General features: G+C 44.9%; 1 protein-coding gene across 5 annotated transcripts in view; it reads right to left on the bottom strand.

Moving 5' to 3' along the window:
* KIF13A (kinesin family member 13A) overlaps positions 1-22,073 on the bottom strand; it is a 2,203,773-nt gene that overhangs the window by 328,475 nt on the left and 1,853,225 nt on the right. For all 5 annotated transcript variants that reach the window (XM_069613597.1, XM_069613593.1, XM_069613596.1 and 2 more), the window contains one exon: positions 9,237-9,314. In XM_069613597.1, the coding sequence (XP_069469698.1) occupies positions 9,237-9,314 (78 nt within the window). The remainder of the gene's footprint in view (positions 1-9,236; positions 9,315-22,073) is intronic.

The following is a 22,073-nucleotide window of genomic DNA, read 5'->3' as shown; positions in this document are numbered from 1 at the left end:
GGATGCAGCCCAGGATGCTCTGAAATTAGGAAGTCCTTCTTAGCATGATGTGCATTGATGGCTGCAAGCTCAGTGGGAAGTGATTTGGTAGGATCACTTAAGAAGGGAGGAAAGAAGGAGGCAGGAATCAAATTGTCTAAAAGGGTATAAACTTGGAGTAACCAGCGGGCAAAATGGGTAGTAGGGCTCTGAGCGGAAGCAATCGAACAAGGACCCTTAAACCTAAAGCGGTAAGCAGAATTCTCTTTAGCATTGTGTTAAACTACTTTTTCTTTGGCCCACATGAATTCTACATTTTCAGATAGCTATGACTAAACTTGAGCTCACTTTACTACGCCCATTCTGGCCTCTAACCCTCATATTGCACTAGCTTACTGCCAGTTGTTTATACTCTCATCTATCATCACTTGTTCTCCACTTTATCTAGAAATATCTTCAAAAGTCACTTGTTTAGAATTTCTCCATCTTACTTTTAATGTATACCCTTAGTCACGTATTCCATGACCACATTATATGGTATTTTGATATTTGAGAATTTCTTAACGTGAGCACTCATAAATGTGTGCATTTCAATTATTTCAGATCAGACCATTTATAACAACCAACAAATGCTTCTTTGACCGAGCTGAACAAACAACACTTATAACATTGATTCCACAAACCTGTAAGTACCAAATCTGATGCACCTATTTAAATGTACAGAGCTTCACCCAAAAGATTAGAAAGCACAAGACCTAATGCTCCTTCAAACCTTTCTTCCTTTCTCTTCCTCTCAGACAACTTTTGTCTCAACAAACCATACATTCCTCCTGAAGAACCGCCGCAACCCTGCGGTGGGGAACTACATGTTGAGGAACTGTTTTCCACTATACCTCCAAGTTGAGTCCACAACAGGACTGCTCTCTTAAGGAACCACTCTAACCAAAGAGTGAACTGTTTTTGCAACTCTAAATTGGAATTTCAAGCTACTTACAGAAAAATACTGCCTCTCACAATTAAGGAGACCTAGTGAATCTAACTAAGGTCATAACCCCAATAAGGATCCATTTCAACCAAAGGATACCTAGACCCAGTGACAACAACTGAGGTCACAACTCCGTAACACTATTGGAAACCCTGCTTTCACAAATCAAAAATCAGGATCTAGTAACAACAAATAAGGCCGCCAAAGCTATTCTGCATTATTTGAAACTTTGATCCTAATACCAAGACTTAGTGAAAGCAACTAAGGACACTACAATTTCGCATTGATTGGATTGTACTACAGACTTGGTGAAATTAACTAAGGACATTATAATTTTGCATCGATTGGATTCCACTTTGACAAAATATATATATTTTTTTCATATGTGCCTTTTTTTAATAATGTTTTCAACCATTTTTTTTATTTTTTTTTATTTTATTGGTTTACATACAAACCTTTAAAATAAGATCATTCATTAGTCCTCATTACATCTGTTTACATCTCTTATAGTCCACCACATTAGACCTGTAAACGCTTTTCAATTATCGCCAAAAAGTTTGTCGGCGGCAGTATCAATTTCAGGTCTGTTCCGTTGAACATGTGTTGCCACCACTCATCTACGTTGAGGGATAGATGGCACTCACCCCAGGTACCCAGGAGTCGGGTTCTCTCTGTACGTAAGTTTGGGCAGAATAGCACCAGATGTTTTAGAGTTTAAGTTTCCTGAGTACAGCATCGACACGTAGGGTTCAAGTTTGCGTTAGCTGACCATGCTCTCAAGCGTTCTTTAGTTTTAAACATGTTAAGCCGAAAGCACATGAACAACCTCCTTGTGTTTGGATCTGGAAATAATTCAATATATTTTTGCAAACTGTTGAATGCCCGAACCTCTGGTGGCACTTCACTCAGTAGCTTCGAGGCCCCTCTTTCGGAGCATGTCTACTCCCAATCTAAGCGCCACAATTTTAGTTTTGCCGCGTCCGGATTTCCCTGTAGAAGCTCTGGTTTGATGTCATAATCCGACATTAAGCTTTCACAGCGTTTCAACCACATGGCCAAAACACCTGTGGCTGATGAGCCGGCAAAGTGAAAAATAGCAAATTGCGGAATTTGTTCGGAATTTGTTCGCAAGCTTTTGTTTTCCGGTATAAGGATAACAGACTCCAACATACTCGTGCATGAATAGAGATTAGTGATAGTTCATACCTGATTGAAGCCGTCAAAGTACCTTTCGCTATACCCAGAACTTTTGTCCAGAAGGTATTCTCAAGCGTTGACCACAACTCCCATGAACAGCTCAAAGCATTTTCTGCCCCATATGTTAGGGCTGATATTACTTTTTGTTGGTAAAATCGAAGGACTGCTTTAAGGGAAAACCTTCAGAATCTTTTCTTTAGCCCTAGGGCTTGATTTGCGCTTTGTCGCTGTTGTCCATGGATCGTCGTTAAGACTAGAGCTAATGATCATTTCAAGGTATTTTACGCTAGGTGATAACAGAAGTTTTTCTTGTCCCATAAACCAAGATTGGCTCTTTGTCATTCTTCTCCGACCACTTTTAAGATTTTTCAGCACAAGGATTTCACATTTCTTTGTGTTAATTAGTAAATGGTTTTCAACCACATATTGCTGTACAGCGTTGATTTTTCTTTGCAGGCCAATTGGTGTTAAGTCGAGTAGTATGAGGTCGTCTGCATACAAGAGCCAAGTCAGATTGGATCCATGCATCTTTGGCAGGAAGGATCTTACAGCCTCGATAGAATTGCCGATGTCAGATATAAACAAACTGAATATAGCGGCTGCCAGAGGACAACCCTGTTTGACTCCCTTAAATGTTTCGATAAGTGGGGACAAAGTGCCGATTTGGTCTAATCTTACTCTGACAGAGGAGCCGGTGTGTAGATCTTTTATTGCAGCCAAAAGGTCATCGGGACAGCCCCATGTACTCAGTTTTTTCCATAACAGTTTGCGATCTATCGTGTCGAAAGCGTAAGAGAAGTCAATGAAGGCAAGGTATACAACTGTTTGTGATCTGATTGCCTCAATTTTCAGTAAATTCAGCAGCAATAGATTCAGCGAACATCCGACGCATTTTACAAAGCCGGTCTGTCGGATGTCGACATGATTTGATCGTGTAGCCCACTTGACTAACTTGACTTGTAGCATAGTGGCGTAGATCTTTCCAAGGACGTCAAGTAAGGCGATCGCTCAGTAGTTTTTTGGGCAAGTTCTATCTCCCTTTTTATACACCGGCACGATCACGGCCGATTTCATGAGTTTGGCGTTTGACCTTGGTCGTTTACTCTCTGAAAAAGGGTCACACAAAGGTCGGCCCATAGCTCCGGATGTTGCTTGAGCGTAAAGTTTGTCAGGCCATCAGGCCCAGGTGCATGTGAGTTGTTAGCTTTGTTAATTATGCTTACAATGTCTTCTTTGTTAAATGTTAAGGCCCATTTAGTTTTAATTGGAACATGTAAGTCAGTTGTTTTTGAGTTCTTTTTATATAGGTCGTTAAAGTGGGCAATCCACACTGGTTCTGGAACCATAGATGCTTGAAGAGCGGCCTGGGGAGCTTGTGTGTCATTAATGATGTTCCAGAAGTCTCTAGTGTTCTTATTTTGGAGACTTTCTAACATACGCTCCGAGTCTCTTTGCATCATTTGCATTTATGTGTTTTGATCCAATTTTTACAATGCTGTTTGGCGGCTTTCTTCGCTACTGCGCAGGAGGCCTTGTTGGCTGGCTGACCTTGTCGAATAGTGCGCCTCATCAGTCGTTTCTGTTTCAGTATGTCTAGATCAAAACAATGGAGGCGTTTTATGTTCAAGTGTTTTAGGCCACCGTTATTTGTTTTGAAGTTGACCAGTAGGCCTGCATAATCAAGCGTGGTTCCTCCCATGCAGTGTTGGTTGGATATCTGAGCGACCTCTTCCTCAGCTAACCTTAGCCTCACTCTATTTCATTCTACTTTAATCTTTTGCGGCCCTTTGGAGCCAACGTTTTGCGTAGAATTTGTGAATTCCATGATTAGCATGTCATGGTCGCTACTTTCTTTTGGAGTCACATTCAATGTTATCACTCGTTTGTGAAAGTCTGCTGAGACAAATATATAGTCAATTATGGAGCCGTGGCTCCGTTGTTCCATGTCGGAGCCGGCGGTATGTCACCTTGAGTGTGGCCATTCAGCATTTGCATGTTTCTTGCACACAATTCTTTAGTCGATTTCGACAATACATTTTTTACCAAAGATGTCCTCGCGTGGATGTGGTCAATGTTCAGATCCCTGTAGAGTATTATATTGGAGCCCTTTTGGTCCACAAGTATGCGGTCTATAATGGTAGAGATTGCATCAATAAACTTGTCCTTCCCCGCTCTTCCATGATTCCAGTATACATTAATGATCGTCATTTGATCAATTACTAAAGACACACGATCAGTTCTGGTAATTGTTGATTCTTGGATAAAAGGAGAGTGGTTTACAGAGTTCGAAATGTTGAAGCCAGATGCACTTCTTACCAACGTTATAAGTCCGGCCATTGGGCGCCCCTTTTCAGGTCGTATCGCAGGGTTTACAGCGATCTGAAAGCCCATTACAGTTGGAATGTTACTTAGCAAAGTCTCCTGTAAACAGGCAATAGACAGGTCACCCAACCACTCACTGCTAAACAGGTGACTAAAGCCTTGCGTGTTCCAGGAGCCTAATGAACATTGCTGAGGGGCAAGCTCCTTCTGGCGTTATTGTGGTTGATTACTATTCAGTGTTGCTGCCAGCCATTGACAGTTTTGTGCTACTTCGTGGGGGAGGCTACTTGTGTGAGGGTTGGCCGTTAAGTCATCAGATTTCGCAAGACCTTGTATAGTTATGCTGATCTGCATACCCGCGTCGCTTTCTTCTGAGCATTGACCTTTAGCAAACGAGACATGTTTCTTTCCATTGAACGAAGGATTTTTATTTATTGCTTTTGTTTTTAAGGCGTCGTCGCTTGAGACCTTACAAGATAACATGGGGCGTCCAATGGGACGATTCGAGGCTACTGCAGGCGATCCCGCTGGTGAGTTGTAAGTGATCAAAGCACATTCTGAAGAATGTAATTGCGTGTCTTGATCGTTTGTTGATGCTACCGGCAGGCGGTCTTGCATCTTACAGACATCAAAGCCTAAGGAGAAGAGGGACACGTTTGCATCCAAGATAGAGGAGGCTATTAGGGGAGAGGTTATGTGAAGCACCACTTTGTCGTTTCGGCATTCTTCTGGAAATTCAACAATGTACAAGTCGTCGGAGCTGATCGCGCGTAGTCCCGGTACATGGTGTAATAATGTTATGATGTTCCTGCGATTTAGGATCAGGTTGTCAGAGGGCTGAAATCGCTCGACCAGTAATCTGTCCAAGGGCCGATTAAAAGAGCCCCTGGTTGGAATACTCCTTTTCGGTGTGTAGTTTCCTTTGTAAATTCATGTTGGATAGTCCTTATTTTGTCTCACTGGCTGCTTTGAGTGCTGAGGTGCAGCCCTTTTCTCACATCCTTGAGCTTGTCTCTCTCTCAGGTCTCCGTCTCCTTGATCAAGGTCCATGCACTTTTGCGTTTGATGAAGTCTGTTTCACTCTTGTCGTTTCGCCTGCATTTTCAAGAAAATAGGACTTGTCGGCTGCGCCGTCGGCAGAACTACCTCCTTAGCGTTTCCATGGCTGGGCTGTGCGAGGGAAGACTCTAAAGCCGCCTTAATTGGTGCGACAATTTCTGGTGTTTGCACATCGTTCCCAATAAGAATGAGTCTTCCCCCCGTGGGTGCTCTTTCGGATTGAGTGTCCGTTTGCGTCTCAATAGCAATTTGTGGTTTTTCACAGGACGAGGTAGTTGACTCAATGTCCTCGTATTCAGTGTCATCGTAAGTTGATATGTTTAGTAGTTCGCTTGAAATTTCCTGCTCCGTACTCTCTTTGTCGGCTAAGTTGTCTCTACACTCAGTGGCAGGCGGAATTACAGAGGCTTGATTTTGAGTAGGCTTAGATTGTTGTTTTTTGTTTTCCGTGGTTAGCGCATATACCACCTTGATGTTACAAAGGAATTTACGGGCTCCCTTCTGTCTGTTGCCTTTCTTTGCAGGTAGGTTTTTAGATTTTTTACGTTGAGGTGTGGTCAGTTGTTTACCAACACCTTTACGTAAGGTTGTCTCCGCCTCCTTGTGAAAGAGAGAAAAGAGTTGGAGCTGTGTTTGAGATGGAATTGAGCCCAACCAGATTTGAGCCCTCAGTCTGTGATTGCGTGCTGGATGTCGATTCAGCTTGAGGATCCCTTAATGCTAAGTTTGCAGAGCTTTTTGCTTGTTCAAATGCAGTATGAAATGATACATCAGCAATTTTGATGATTGGAATTGCATGAAGGCTTGAAGCTTCCGTGCTCAGTGGTATACTTGGGCTCCTAGTTGATAAGCTGTTTGTCTTATTGTTGCCGGCTGATAAGTTTGAGGGTTCCGTGGTTGTTGTCTGAACGTGTGACCTCTCAATACGAGGTTTAGGGGTAGACTGTGGTGAGTTAGACTTTGTTGTTACCAGGCAACCAGATAGGTTTGAGGTGTCACCACTGTCACCCGTTCCATGAATTTCATCATCTGTCGCCGATCGTGTACAAGCGTTAGGTGTGTTCCAGTTTGCTGTTGAGGGTGGTCTTTTTCAGTCCCATTTAAATAACGCGAGGGCTTCCTTTGCAACTTCGGCAAATAATTTTTTGTCGACCGCGTCGTTGGTCCTTTCTTTGTTTATAAACGTATATAGTTCGTCTAATTTTGATGTGCCCTCAAGCTGCTTCTTGTTTGTGTGGCCACATATTTGTTCTACGTTCACTACATTAGAGTTGAGTAAAGCCACGACATTAGTCAAGTCTCAGGTAGCCTCATGTAGATGTTCATACAGCTTTATGAATGGGGCAAGGGAGATAGTTAGTGTAGATAGCAACAGTTCTTGCAAGCCCGTAGACGACATTGCAATATTTGCTGCAGAGCTGTGAGCCGATGCTTTGAGGCAATTGGACAGTATTGGCTCTGTTCCTTCTAATTTTTGGGAATGGATGTTCAATGATGGAGGAGTTGGTAGTCTCTTCACAGTCCGAGTCAGTGTCAGAATTATCACTGCTCGACAACTGTGGCGTTATTGTGTTCGCGGCTCTAAAGGTTGATAGGCACTTCGTTTTAGTGCTTAACCTTTTCTGGGCCAAAGGTAGTAAGCCAGTTAAGTCAGGAGGGAGCGCTGTCTGTTCACCTGTTTCAGACATTTTCGGCGCCGACTCTTCACAGGGGTCGGCTATTCTTGTGTTGTTGCGTTTCAACAAAATTTTCGCCCCTTCGATGTTGGTTTCTAATAGTATGTCAGATTTGTTGGTTTTCTGTGCTTTATTCAGTCTAATTAAATTATTAAGCACATTGTTTACAGGGTCCAAAGAGTCTCGATGCGCGCTTAGATCCGACGTCACAGAGTCGACTTGCAAGCCTGTGTGAGGGTCGCTAGGCATGTCCGCAACCCGACCGCCAAATGACTCTTCAGGTGAATTTATGTTTAAGTTTGGTGTGTCGCAACTTCGAGAGCCTCCAGCGTCTGGCTCTAGGTTGTGAGAGAGGATTATGGGCCGGTCATCTACCGGCGAACTAGCACTCGGAGGAGGCGAGGCACTGGAGCCGGTGTCGGTTGTTCGACACTCGGCTGATTTCGTCTCGCGCGTTCCACACGACAGCTCCCCTCGTCGGGTGGGACACACGGACGAAACCTCCAGAGTTCGTGTCGCCAATTCCGAATCAAGCCGCGCCACAGACCGCGAAGGCTCGCTTCCGCAAACCACGGGGTCACAGCACACCAGAGGTAACGTTGTGTGGCTTTCTGTACGGATCTTAGTAGTGCCAGTGTCTGATGCTTCTGGTGCGTCATGTACCTCCTATGCTCTCAATGCTCTTGATGTGTCAAGTTCAGAGATACATTGCTCTGATTGCTCTGGTGAGTTACCTAAGTGTGAGGTTTGCAGTGAACCTTGCCGCACCAGTGTGTTGGAAATTAGCTTTTCAGAGAATACGTCATCGTCAAGGCTGGGGTGTGTTGCTGGTACGGCAATGGATACAGTGTCAGACATTTTCGTGTGAGAAAGCGCGAGTGTCTTCACTCGTTGATGCGCAAAAGTAGTAGTTACTTACTCTGGTCTGCCGACTCCGTTGGGGCACTGCTCTGCGAGTCGAAACAGTCTCTTCACGTTTTTTCTGAGCACGAGTTTTCGGTGAAGACATCACAGGCAATGTACTTAGTTGACGACTGTCAGACATAAGAGTCTGCACCTCGCAACTCGCCAAACAGCTAAACAGCACAGTCCTAAGCCCTTTGCTCCCCTGGGCTTAGCCCCGCAAGGGCGACAGAGGCGGCCTTTTGTACCAGGTGACCTAGTTGGTAGTTGGTGGTTAAAGGTACAGGCACACGCACATCCTTTACAGAATAGTTCCAGGTAGAATAACTTGCCACAGCTAAACAGCACAGTCCTAAGCCCTTTGCTCCTCAGGGCTTAGCGCCGCAAGGGCGACAGAGGCGGCCTTTTGTACCAGGTGACCTAGTTGGTAGTTGGTGGTTAAAGGTACAGGCACACACACCTCCTTCACAGCAGAGTTCCAGGTAGAATCACTCGCCACAGCTAAACAGCACAGTCCTAAGCCCTTTGCTCCTTTTGCTCCTTTGTATTTCGACTCATATGTGTTTATACTTACGATACACAATAAAAATCTTCTATTTTTTGAAAACTACTCACTTGTGCCAACATCTAATTTTGAGAAGCGCGACAGGAGGGCCTTTTTCCCTTCACTCTGAGTGGTAGTAGAGCTGTGAGGTAGAAAGTGTGTGGGTGGGAATGTTGGTGTAGCTTTGAGTGTGGGACTGATTAGGGTGAAAGGTGAGTGGGTGTAAGGCGTTGGTTGGAACTCTTCAGAGCCTGTTGCTGCACAGGGCTGTGAGCAGGCCTGGCAGGCTTCGGAGAGGGGATGAGAAGCAGTAGGCGAACAAGAGAATGTAGGAATTCTTCGTGCAGCAATCATCTAAGTTGTGATTTGCTGTACAGATTCTTTACAACATGACTAAGCAATAGTGTTTATATCCAGATATTTTAATGAAATGGGAATAAAGGCCAAAGGAAAGTGCTTCAGAGTTGAATATCCATATGCCTGGCTTCAGAGAATATGCACTGCTTTTATAACAATGTATGCATGGACTGAAGCATTTCACTAGCGTGTATAGCTGAAAAATCCTTCTTACGTGCTGAACGTTTGGGGTACTGATACTCCTTCGTATGTGCCGGACCTTGGCAGAGAGAGCTTCTTTGACGGTGACAGCCTGTACAAAGAAGGAAAACAAACCATATTTGCAGTGATGAGTATCGAGGCAGTGACAATATTATATTGAACCACATTTGTTGAGCATACAGTCATTAGTGAATCTGATTTGTTAAATCTAGTGTGTTTCTGCTAGAGTCTGTCATATTCATCTGAAAAATGTATGTCAATATGCTCAAATAATGGCAATAGATTCCGCAGAGAGATGGTTGTATTTCAATATGCTCTGTGTGTTAATTGTGTAAAGTGGGATATTGTCTCTAAAGACGAAAACATAAATCACTATTAATGTTCCTATTCCAGATTAATTACATTTTTGTAATCATGTTATGTATGGGTCATCCAATTTTACACTAAAATACATCACCTTATATAAATTTTATAAAATGTTAAAACAACCCTAAATGCTGTAATTGGTTGCTAGTGTTGGTTTTTGTCTTTCACACAAATGTGCTTTACCGGCATCAGTAGTACTGATATTAGTAACATTATGAGCCTGTATTGTCACAGAAACAGTTGACAATTCTATTCTGTGAAGTATTTTAACAGCACAGATGTATGTGTTGCATTGTTCTTTGCAAGTGACAGTTTTCAGACATGTTGGCCCCAACGAAACATCCTTTAGTATGTGAGCAGTCTGGCTATCAAATGTTTTAAACTTTGTGAAGAGGGAAGAATACTTGTTTACATACTAAGTAAAGTCTGTTCGCTCCCGTGTTATTCTACCAATTATGACAGGGTCACATGCAGGGGAACATTCTGGGAGGAGAGGGGAAATCTGGGGATCGGGAAGCCTACAAATGCTGTGGAGAGTGTGAGAAACCAAAGGGTGTCCCACCTGCTAGTCCCAAAGGAATTTCTCTCTCAGTGGTCAGGCCACATCCATAGCCTTTGGATCCAGGCCCTGGGGGTGGTCCACTACGGGAGGACCACCTCGGTGAGGGGTCTTCGGGAAGTGCGGGTGAGGCAGCCGATGGCGAGATGCAGTTTTCCTCCCTTTCCCGTACTCATGATCCCTACTATTTCATAGGATTCTCTTGTTACTTTGATGATGTGCCGAAAATAAGGTGGTGGCAGCTGTGATATTTGTATTGCTTTTGTGTTATTTTAATTGTGCACTTTTGCATTTACGGCAACTGGGTACTAAAGGTGGCTAGCACCCTAAGATGGCCATGCCACATGGTTTTTTACTTGATCTTTGGCCTTGTTCCAGCCTTCTCAAGTCAGGAAATGCATTCTATGGAAATCCCTTCCCTGGGATAAGCTGTGGCTTTCACGGGCAACAGGGATTTGTGTGTGTGAGGCAGAGGAAAGGGCTGGGACTGTCTTATCCCAATCCACATTCCCTGGTGCCTGAAAGTCTGCCCCTGGGTGTTAGGAGGGTTTTTCCTAGAGGGACTCTGGTGAGACCTTCAGGAAGAATCACCTAGGTTGCAGGGGGGTCTACACACATCAAGCTAGGCCACGCTCTCCAATTGTTAGCATGGCAGAGCAGTCTAGGCTTTCCTCTCAGGAGGGGAAGTAGGGAGGCCTGTTAAGAGCCACAAGTACAAAGCATGGAATGTCCACACTGACAGTTATGTAAATAGTAGTCTAATCTATATAAGTACTGAGCAACATACGTATGCACAATCAAAATAATATATCATTTGCAATTTCTTGAAACAACACTGCTAGCACATAACATCAAAACAGAGTTCACCCATTATGAAGGTGGAACCTGTATACATTTATGCACAAGTAACCAGCAAGTAGAACATACGTTTTAGGGTCATACCCAAATGTAACATTGGAAGGCACTAGGCTTGAGAATATTTCGGGAGAGGTATAGGAGACCCTTTTCTTTAAAAAAAAAAAACAGGATTGATTCAGTTGTTACTTTGTTTCAAGTCTCCACACGAGAGCAAGAGAAAAGGTTACAAATGATGCGGCTGTGTTCCCAAAGTCATCCCTAACAGGAGAGCCTGGAAATAGGTTATCAAGAAAAAAGGAGAAGATGATAGAAGCATCTGTTGCATAATAAACTCACTGAAAAGTACCGGACACTGCAGTAGTAGTTACAGTTAAATAACATATCCCATCAATTCCCAGTATGTCAACAGGTATGTCCAGGGTCACCCTTAAAGTACAGCACAGTCCTAGCACTCCTAGAGGACCAGGAATACACATCTGTGTAGACCCAAACAATACATAGACCCAGTGGTTCAGGGCACCGACCCCAAGACCCAAAAAGCATTTAAAATGAATTAGAATACTTAAACACATTCCAGAATGGAACAAACTGGTTATTTCTGTATAGGAAAGGAAGTTCCCACTAATAAAGTTACAACTAATATAGGTAAGTAAAACAAACCATTTCTAAAATAGATGTTTAGGGTTAGAGTGTCCCAATGGTATTCAATAGGCCATAAGCCAACACAGGGTGTTCCCAGTATGATTTCCTGAGTTTCAGAGTCCACAGGAGGATGCAGTGTCCCTGTGATGCAGTGGAGTCTTGTGAAGAGGTCCAGACAAGGAGAGCAGGCGAGTCTGGTTCTGTGCAGTGATTACCGCAAAGAGTCCCAGAAGTAAATGGGTGTGCAGGAGCAGGAGCCTGGAACAAGAGATGCCTAAAGTACGCAGAGCTTCCAGGAACTCCTTTCAGTAACAGCAGCAGGACTAAATCCAGACTGTCGACCAGGTAATGTCGTTGGGCCTCAATTTGTATACACATTCAGACCCACACATGAGCAGGGTATGGAACAAGTTACTTGCCTGTAACTATTGTTCACCAGCATGGGTCTGGCATTGATTCACATGCTCATAAAATATTCCCGGTCTTCAGGCTGGGAATCCTCAGTAAAAGAAAAAACAGTTTCACTTTCACTTACAAACTGTATTTCTCCTTTAAACCAATCACTGTCCTCTGGGTCATACTGCCTGCATCCAATGACAGTCCTCTCCCTAAGCCCCTGCTCTGGCAGACATCTTCAGATTTGGCAAGCACATAAAGTGGCAGTATGACCAAGAAGAGCCACAGAGGGGAGGGATGGAGGGTTTGCATGTGAATCCATGCAAAACCCATGCTGGAGAACAATAGTTACAGGTAAGTAACTTGTTCCTTCTCCAGCATGGGGTCTGGCATGGATTCACATGCTCATGAATAACAGATACATAGCAGTACAACATTACACAACCACGGGAGGTGGCAAGGCTCAACGGAAGCAATCAACTGTTACCTTTGGAACAGATTCACCTCAGGCGAACAGGTTGCGTAGCAATGCTTGGCCGACTCTGGAATCCTCCCTGGAATCCCTGTCGATGCAGTAGAATTTTGTGAAGGTGTGTGTGGACCTCCACGTAGCCGCCCTGCAGATGTCCAGCAGGAACCCCATCGTCGCAGCCATTGCTCTGGTGAAGTGGGCTCTCGGACGGCCGGGCTGAGGTCGGTTAGCCAACCGATGAACGTGTATGATGCAGCCGGAAAGCCACCTTGATATGGAAGCCTTTGTCACAACGCGACCCAGGACACTGTGGGAAAGATGGAGGCTTACTTAGGCACCTTGCGGTCCTTTTGCCGTTCTAGTCTTTTCTGGTCTTTTTCCTTTAAAAGGTAGCCACGCCCACAATGCTGTGCGTTGCAACTCGCATTGTCAGCCTTTCGCTTACATCGCCTGCAGTGCTGCTCCTCGAGCTTGGACCTTTGATTCTTTACTCCGTAGTACTTTGCCCGCTTCTGCTTTCCCTGTGTCTCGGTTCATTCCGTCTCGCGGCCTTCAGTCCGCTCCCTCGTATCTGCTCCCTCTTCCCTCTTGTGCTGGGTTCCCCACTGTTACTATCCTCCGTGTCCCTTCGCTATTACTCTCCCGCTCGCTCTCTCTATCTCTCCGCTTACTCTCTCTCCCTCTTTTGCTCGATTCCTTACTCTCGTTCACCCGCTTTCGCTCCCGCTCGCTCTCTCTCCCTCTTTCACTCCCTCTCCCTTTCTTGCTCACTTTCGCTTCTGTTTGTTCTCTCATTTTCCACTCTCTCTCGCTCACCTGTACCAGCTCTCTCTCTCTCTCTCTTACCTGCATATTAGCTGATACCTTCCCTCTGGACTGCTCGTGTGCAGCCTCCGCTTCAGTTTTCCTTGAAAGCAGTGGACACTCTTCCAATCCTTTCCGACATCAGCATACCTCGTCCTCATATACTTGGACTTAAGTACTGTTTGCTGCATTACTATTCATCGGCCTCCTCCACTTCCGACACCCTCCCTGCCAGCAAGGACTCGCCATCTAACAGGGTTTTTTCTGCGGTCACTGGCTTTTTCCCTGGCGTCAAGGGACTGGCTCCCCTGGGTCCACCTGACAGCTTGTTCTCACCACTGTCAGGGTGGCCTCAAGTGGAGCCCGTCCTTATCTCTACGAGCGAGAGAAGGACAAGAAGGAAAGTAAGGGAAGGAAGAGTCCCATGACGGACGAAGAACCAGAGGAGATCAAGAAGGAAAGGAGAAGAAGACCTAAGACTTCTATCCAGAACGATTCCTCTAAGGAGTCAAGTGAGGAGTCATCGGGGGTGGTAGTTTCCGATTCTGACAGCCTTGAAAAAGGCCTTCCCATGGTTCACAGGACCAAAGTTCACAAACAGTTGACAAGTCTTCCAAAAACTCTGTGTGTGCGCCACGTAGAACTTCAGGGCACAAGCAACGTCCAGCAAGTGCAAGGTCCTTTCAGCTAGTGACAAAGGCTTTGGGAAAAAAACAGGCAACACCAAAGACTTGTTGAGGTGGAACTCCAACAAAACCTTCGGCATAAAAGAGGGGTGCGTTCGATGCACTACCTTTGATTCGTGGAAAGTCAGGTATGGCTGTTTGAAGGACAAGGCCTGGATCTCACCTACCCTCCTGGCAGAGGTGATGGCCACAAGGAAAGCTGTTTTCCATGAAAGGAACTTGAGAGGGGCCTGATGCATAGGCTTGAAGGGGTTGAAAAGAACACTGGGGTGATTGCACCAACCTATCGAAACTCTGCACCCATGTGTTTAAGGTTTATTGTTCGTATGGAAGTCGCAGCCTGCGGAGGGACAGAGGTCAAGACCCCACCTCTGAACTCGAAACACAAAACACAAACACGCCCTCCGAAATGATTCTGCACCACACTTTAGAAGAATTCAATATAGATGACTGCCCAGGTCTCCCAAAACATGGCGACCACCAAGTCACATTGAACGTAATGGAAGAGGGACAATCCAGTTGCCCAGGAAACCAATACACAACACCAATAACAGTACTAAAATGCTCGCACTGCGTCCGTGTGCTCTATAGCTGATGCGCTATCCGGCTCCGCATTTACAGGTATGTTGCTTACTGTATTGCCTTAAAACATGCACGACTGTATAATGACCCAGTCATTTCGGAAGCGAGATTCCAAATATGCTAATTGCATGGCTCCTAATGATTGTTTGTTCTACTTTACTTAACGTCTCTACTGTATCTCTGCGTATTGCAAGGAAAAGTTTAGTTAACAATTTCAGTTGTAGAAATCCGCGTTTGTATAGTCTGATGATTCATTCAGTACTGGAAAGTTTGAGATACTAATTTTGCTCATCAATGACTCAGCTAGACATGCCTATATCAATACACGCCCACGAGACGTGTTTTGTGTAAAAAAAGTAACCAGTACACGGCCCCGCACAGACGCGCATGCACACGGCATGTGTCTTAGGATTTCCTAAAGAGTTTTGTATTCTGTATTCTTTCAACAGAGGGGATTTAACCCAGTTATCACGTTTACAACAAACCCTGACTGAGCTATCGGTTCAACTTAATAAGGTAAACAATGAACATAGTGATATACCGTTATATTTGCCAATGGGCACAAAACTAGGATGTTCTTTGCACTTCTTGTATGCCTTACCTGGTGCTTCTTTATATCCTATTGTACACTAATTCTGCATTTTTCTATGATTTATGATATCGCACCTAATGATGTTGCAATTTGGACACTATTATGGAACCAAGGCATGTACTAATGTTAGGTATAACTACAGTACTGCTCCAATACACTAAGCAGATTACATTTTTCATGTTGTCGATCAGATTCAGAAACATGGTTGCAACTTGTTAACACTGTTTTTCAATTTTTTCTCACCCCTGCAAATCCTTCCGCATTCCCTGTCCTTATTTTCTCTGTCTACAATTATTAAATGTGACATTCATTAATGATCTCATTATTTTCAATATTTGAAATATGTGGTTAATTTTGCGATTGATTACTATTTGTTTTTGCAAAGCCCTGATTTGAAAAAGACAATGAGAGTTTTTGCCGAATCACATGTCATCAAAGGGCAAAGTATGATGTACACTCAAAACTGTCAGTTTAAATAAACAACAGTCATCTATATTGAATTCTTCTAAAGTGTGGCGCAGAATTATTTCAGAGGGCATGTTTGAGTTTTGTGTTTAGGCTTGAAGAGGGCCCACATGAGCCTCGTCAGCACCAGGTTCAGTTCCCACGCCGGGGCAGGATCCTTCAGCGGCGGGAAAGATCAAAAAAATTCCTTAGTGGAACTCCTTGATGAGTCAATGAGACCAAAGTGAAGATCTTCTTGGAGACCTGGTGTAGCAGGACATAGCCGCTAGATGCACCTTGATGGAGGCATGCGCCAGACCGGCCTTTGCCAATGATAGCAAGTATGGAAGAATCTGCTGGGCCATAACCCTCAGTGGGGTAATCTTCTGAGACCGGGACCAGGTAGCAAATTGTTTTGCTTCCACTTGTGACCGTAGCACTTCAAAGTCGACAATGCCCTGGCCTTGGCGAGGACATCCCTGCAGTCCTATCCTCCAAACTCTAAGGCTGCAGGAGCCAAGCCCTTGGATTCAGCGATCCTGGGTCGTGTGAAGGATTGCGCCTCCTTCTCTGGTGAGATGATTCGGAACCATTGGTAGCTTGACTGGAGGCGACGCTGACAGGCTGAGAATGTACAAATACTAAATCTGGCTCGGCCACGCCGGGGCAATGAATATCTTCCTGCATTGGCACTGTCTGAGCTTGTTGATGACTCGTAGCAGGAGAGGAAACGGAGGAAACCCGTACAGAAACATAAACAGGGAACTAGCTTCTGCTGAGGAATAAATGAGGGAATTAGAGCAGTCTCGGGTGCAATATCCAGACAATAATGCAAAAGCTAGGGAACTAAAACTGAAATGCCTGGAATGCTGGGAGAGACTGGGGAAGACAGTTTTGCCAAATACACCAAGAAGCAGTATATAGAAGGGGATAAACCTGGGCGATTGCTATACAAGAAGGAGGTGCAAAGGGGCCCCATACACTCAATAAACTTGTGACAAGGGAATTTATGATACACTCAAAATGGGGTTAATGATGCGTTCCTTGAAGTTTACCAACAACTGTACCAAGAGGGACCATTGTGGATGTGTTAGATGAGATTGGGCTCCCGGGATTGACCCAAGAGGAAAAAGATAGCCTATAAGCACCCATCACCTTGGAAGATATACAAACTACAATTATGAGTCTGCCGACATGGAAGACACCAGGGTTGGATGGACTGCCTGGTGAATTCTATAAAGAATATGCACAAATATTGGCCCCCCATTTGCTTAGTACCTTCAATGATTCCTATGAGGCAGGGGTTCTCCCACCTAGCCTGAGAGAATCTATTATTATACCTCTCCTAAAGCCCTGATGGAATGTAGTTCTTATAGGCCCCTCTCAATTCTTAATCAAGATAATAAGATACAGACATCTATACTAGCGACTAGAATGAAAAGAGTGATGCAAAAGTTAGTGCAGCTGAATCAGGCGGGCTATATTCCAGGCAGAAGTATGGCCTGGAACTTGAGGAGATTATACCATGTGATGGATAGGACAGCATCCTGGGAAACCCTGTGCGCCATAACCACACTGGACGCAGTGAAGGCGTTTTATTCAGTGAGATGGGACTGGCTTTATGCTAGTCTACGCAGATTTGGATTTGGGCAGGCATACATCAGTGGGCCCCACTGGTATATACTAGACCGATGGCTAGGGTTAAAATGAGTAGATGTATCTCGGGGCGTGGGAACTAGGAAAAGGCACAAGGCAAGGCTGCCCCTTATCACTACTGCTCTATGTCCTTGCTATGGAGCTGATTGCGCAGTACCTCAGGATGGAACACAGGGACGCTGGTATCAAAATAGATGGGGCCAGAGACTTGATATCCTTATACGCGGATGACACTTTATTATATATTCAGAACCCGGAGGATCATTTGGAGCTGCTGCTAGAGGCCATGGCACTTTTTGTGAAACTGTCAAGGATTACAATAAGCATTATTTCCGATAGCAGGACTGTGCATTATTTCCGATAACAGGACTGTGTAGGATAGAGCGAGGAGCGATGCCAGTGCTGGCCCTAAAGTGGAAAGAGCTAATGTTTAGGTACTTGGGGGTTAATGTGTGCACTAGGACCCCAACCAGCCAATAGAGGTGGGGGTTGCCCAATAGCACTTTAAGATGATTAGCAGCACCTGTGAGATGGATGGGGATGCAGATTCATACTCTAGCATCAAATCAATAATGACAACTCAATGGTTTGGCAAAGGGAGTCAGTTTAATGACAAGTACAAAAAACAGGGAGTTCATGAACATCAGCTATTGCTAGATCTTCCTTCTCGCTTCAACAACCCCAACGGAATTCATAAAAAACACATAATTTATACAAAAAAGTCATCATTACTGATGTGTAACGCTTAAATGTTGCATGCAATTCTATTGGTTCTAGGAAGGTAATTTTACTATAGGTACTATATCTGTATATGGTAACTGGGTGAGGGGATTTGGTAAACAGTGTCAGGTGGGGTATCTAAGCCCTTCCTTCAAAATGGCTACTGTGGACGTCACTAAATGTATGATGTCTCATTGGTTCTACTAACTATAGGACTCTAGATTACTTGGTCCACTCTGATTGGAATGGCACCAACCCCACTCATACTTTTCCACTAGCTTAGCAGCTTGCAGAATAGCTGGCCAGGTGCAGGGTGCTCGTCTGCTCCCCCAGCATTTCTGCAATTATTGCTACAATCAATCATCACCTTAGTGATCATGTGTCAATTATTTGTGGTTGGCCTCGAGACTGCATCTCTGTCTGGAAAAGTTCAGATATCTTTGCATGGCCCACAGCCACGCGTAGGTGTGAAAGTTCAATTTCTTCTCTTTTGGCAGGTCACGTGATTCAGACACCGTGAAATCGTCACATTCTCCATGCAATTCGAGTATTTGATTTACTTGTGTCAGCCACCTGCCTCCTGTGGCTTATCTTTGACCCTTCAGAACAACAGGATACTCTGTTCTTTGCGTCATTAAATGTATCTACTGTTGGTCTATTTTAGCTGATACGACCTTAGTTTCCTGGCACAATTTTCTTTTGTCTGAGTTTCGCTTCTGCCTTTTATTCTTGATTTGTTAGCTATGAAGCTCTCCTCTTGAGACCTCTAATAATCTTTGGTTGATTCTGCTCTTGTGCATAGTGGAAGTATACTTATATAAAATGCTCCTGGTTGAGATAGATATATATATATATATATATATATATAGGTGGCACTTGCCGCAATCTATTTTACAACTAGGCACAGCAAGCCGCACAATTTTCTTAGCTTTCTTGCAGTTCCAAGCATATGTACTCTTACATTTGACATCGTCATTTCACTTTTGGTTCACGATGTCCCTTATTCATGGAGCTTCATCACTTTTCGTCATTCGCAGGTCGTCATATCTTCTATACATGAGTCAATTCGGGTTCTTGTGACATCACCATTCGTTTTCCTTCAATATCTTTTTAGCTTCTTCAGGGTCTGAGCTCTGACAATCTTCATTCTGTTTTGTTGATATGGTTTTCTCAATGATACCTTACTGTCCAGGTTTTCTTAGATGTCGGTACTTCAATTGGTGCGGTTCTTCTGATAGGTACTGGACAGAGCCCCACTGCGGCTCTCTGTTGGTTTATTTGCTCATCATACGTCACATATTTTGGCGTGAACGTTCCTGGTACTTCAAAATGGACGGTTGGAGTGCGGGCCGTGCTTGGGACCTCCTCTACAAATGTGTATCACAACCCAGAGGAAGAGCACATACACAACACACTATACGCCCTGGAGGGTATCAAGAGCTCCATGAAGTTCTGGACTAAATGCCACTCTATGATGGGGAGGGTGGCCATGCTGAAGATGGTGGTATTGCACAGACTTTTACACTTTTTCATGAATGTCCCATTTTACATACATAGGTCCTTTTTTAAGAATTTAGGGGGTATCAATAGAAGGTTCCTGTGGCAAAATGGGTGAAATAGGATAGCATTAGCATCACTATACAAGCTGCAGAGGGTGGTATCAGAGTTCTGCACTTCGAATTATATTACATACCAGGACAGCTGCAATTTGTGGTGGATTGGGACTCCGACACACAGATGTTGCAATCTTATGGGTGGCGTTATTATTTGAAGGAGATATTGTGGATGGGGAAACCTTGTGAGAGCCGATGGTCACACCTAGTGTCCCAAGGAGTGGGGACAGAGCCCTGGCAGTGATGGGGTTACAGACCCAATATTGGTACAGACTACTATGGTTTCGGTAATGTCATCTTCGCCTCAGGCGAGTAAGGGTATACACGCATGTATTGGGAAGCCTGCGGGGTGGCCACCATAGGGGATTTGTTGCAGGATACTGCTTTTGTACCCTTCCTAGAGCTGGCAAGACAGACGGGCATAAACACAGGCCAAGATATGCTACGTAACGCTATTAAGAGAGAGATTATACATAGGTGGCCCGCATACAGCGAACTAATGGAGAAACATTTGATAGTGGATATCCCATATGACATAGTCGAGGGCCGGCATACTACATCGTAAATATACGACCTACTGTCTAATGGGCCGGCTTCCCCTCTGGCAATAAGGAAAAAACGGGAAGAGCACCTAGGGGTTACCTTCGCAGAAGTGCAATGGGTGAGGATATTGGGATACCACACGAAGGTATCACAAAATGCAAGACTGCATCTTATACAATTACTAGTGACGCACAGAGCATACATCTCTAAATTTCCGGGGGCAGCCGCACAAGGGTGCCCATGGTGTAAGGATACGGAAGCAGGAATGCTTCATATGTTTTGGGCATGCCCAGTGGTGGGGCTATATTGGCGGGAGGTGGCAAATAGATTACAAAAAGGGGGGGTGGAATTGGACATGCTTTCCCCGGGTGCATGTCTGCTGGGGTGCTTCCTATGCCCCAAAGGCCGGAAACATGTTACCAAATTGAAAGATCTAGCATGTATTCTGGCCAAACTGAGAATTGCTATGGCATGGAAATCATTTGAAGACCCTGGAATAGAGGAATGGTGGAGGGAACTGTCGGGAGTGGTGGAAACTTCGCATGGAAAGGGGCGGTGCAACGGGACTATGAGGAAGCCTCCGGGGGAATCAGAGATTGGGAGGTATTATTACAAACCCTGTTTGCTAAGGCAGCCACTGAAGAAGTAGAAGTGGATAGACACTAGCAAGAGAACAGGCTGTTCCTACTGGACGAAATGTAGTGTGTTTATAGTACAAGTGGAATGCAGGCAAGTTGTGGGGGTGGGAGTTGGGAGGGAGGGGAATAGGGGGTGAACGTGGTGGCAGGGTTTATGACATTCTATAAAGAAAAGGCTGTTGATATTGCATATGATAACGGTGTGTTAAGCTGTGGTTTGTGTTCTGTAAAAATCAATTAAACATTGTTAAACAAATAAAAAGGACAACACAGGTTCTGGGAGAAACTGCCCCTGGGGATGCCGGGTAGAGCTGCTCTCCTGAAAATGGTGGTACGCGCCAGTCTCCTGTATCATTTTACTAACATTCTTTACAACATACCTGCGCATTCTTTCAACAACTGGACGCATTGACTAGATAATTCCTGGGGGTACTGGGGTGGGGGGTTGGGGCAACAGGATAGCATGGAGCACCCTACGTAGGGATCATAAGGAGGGCGGGATAAGAGTGCCACACTGAGTGCCATTATCGGGCCGGGCAGCTACAGTTTGTGGCGACATGGCTCGGAGGCAAGCCCTCCCAGGACACTGCGCTGTTGCAGCCGATGCTGACAAGACATTTCTTGAAAGAAACCCTATAGGTTGAGGACACACAATTTACTAGACCACCTGGGCTCCAGAAACTGGGCTAGGATATATGGCGCAGAGCATGGAGGCTCCTAGGAACCCTGCTCAGGATACATCCCCCTGACGTGTGTCATCGGAGAACGGTAGGGAACGCGGGGGCAGCACAGGCAACACTGGGAGAACAAAGAACAAAGTGGTGGCAATGGTGGGGGACCTGCTGCGGGATGACAACATCATTGACTTTCACACCCTAGTTAGTGAACATGGCATTCATAGATGACAATTTCTGCGGTACCTGGGAATGACCTGAAAGGTCAAGAGGAGTTGTGGGAATCCACAAGCACAGATCATGATGAATGTAATATTAGATACAATGTATGACATATCGGAAGGAGGGCATATGGATTCCAGACTGTACAATGTGCTCCTGGGGGGGGTGAGAGGGGCTTCAGTGCGATGGGACTGAAGGCATGGGGTAATTGGGAAATAAACATGGGGAAGACATTCACAGATGCATGTTAGGCAGAAACCTGTGCAGTTCCCTTGGGGAACACTGCAAAAGATTTAAGACTACAGGTAGAGCAGTAAACCCCTTTGGTAGCAGTCTGTACCACCCAGATTTACCTGGTAGCTGTGGCTGAGCAGTCAGACTTC

This window comes from Ambystoma mexicanum, chromosome 5p (assembly GCF_040938575.1).
Source record: "Ambystoma mexicanum isolate Mex_15411 chromosome 5p, UKY_AmexF1_1, whole genome shotgun sequence".
In the NCBI taxonomy this organism is placed as follows: Eukaryota; Metazoa; Chordata; class Amphibia; order Caudata; family Ambystomatidae; genus Ambystoma; species Ambystoma mexicanum.
This window is presented reverse-complemented; position numbering and strand designations above follow the sequence as displayed.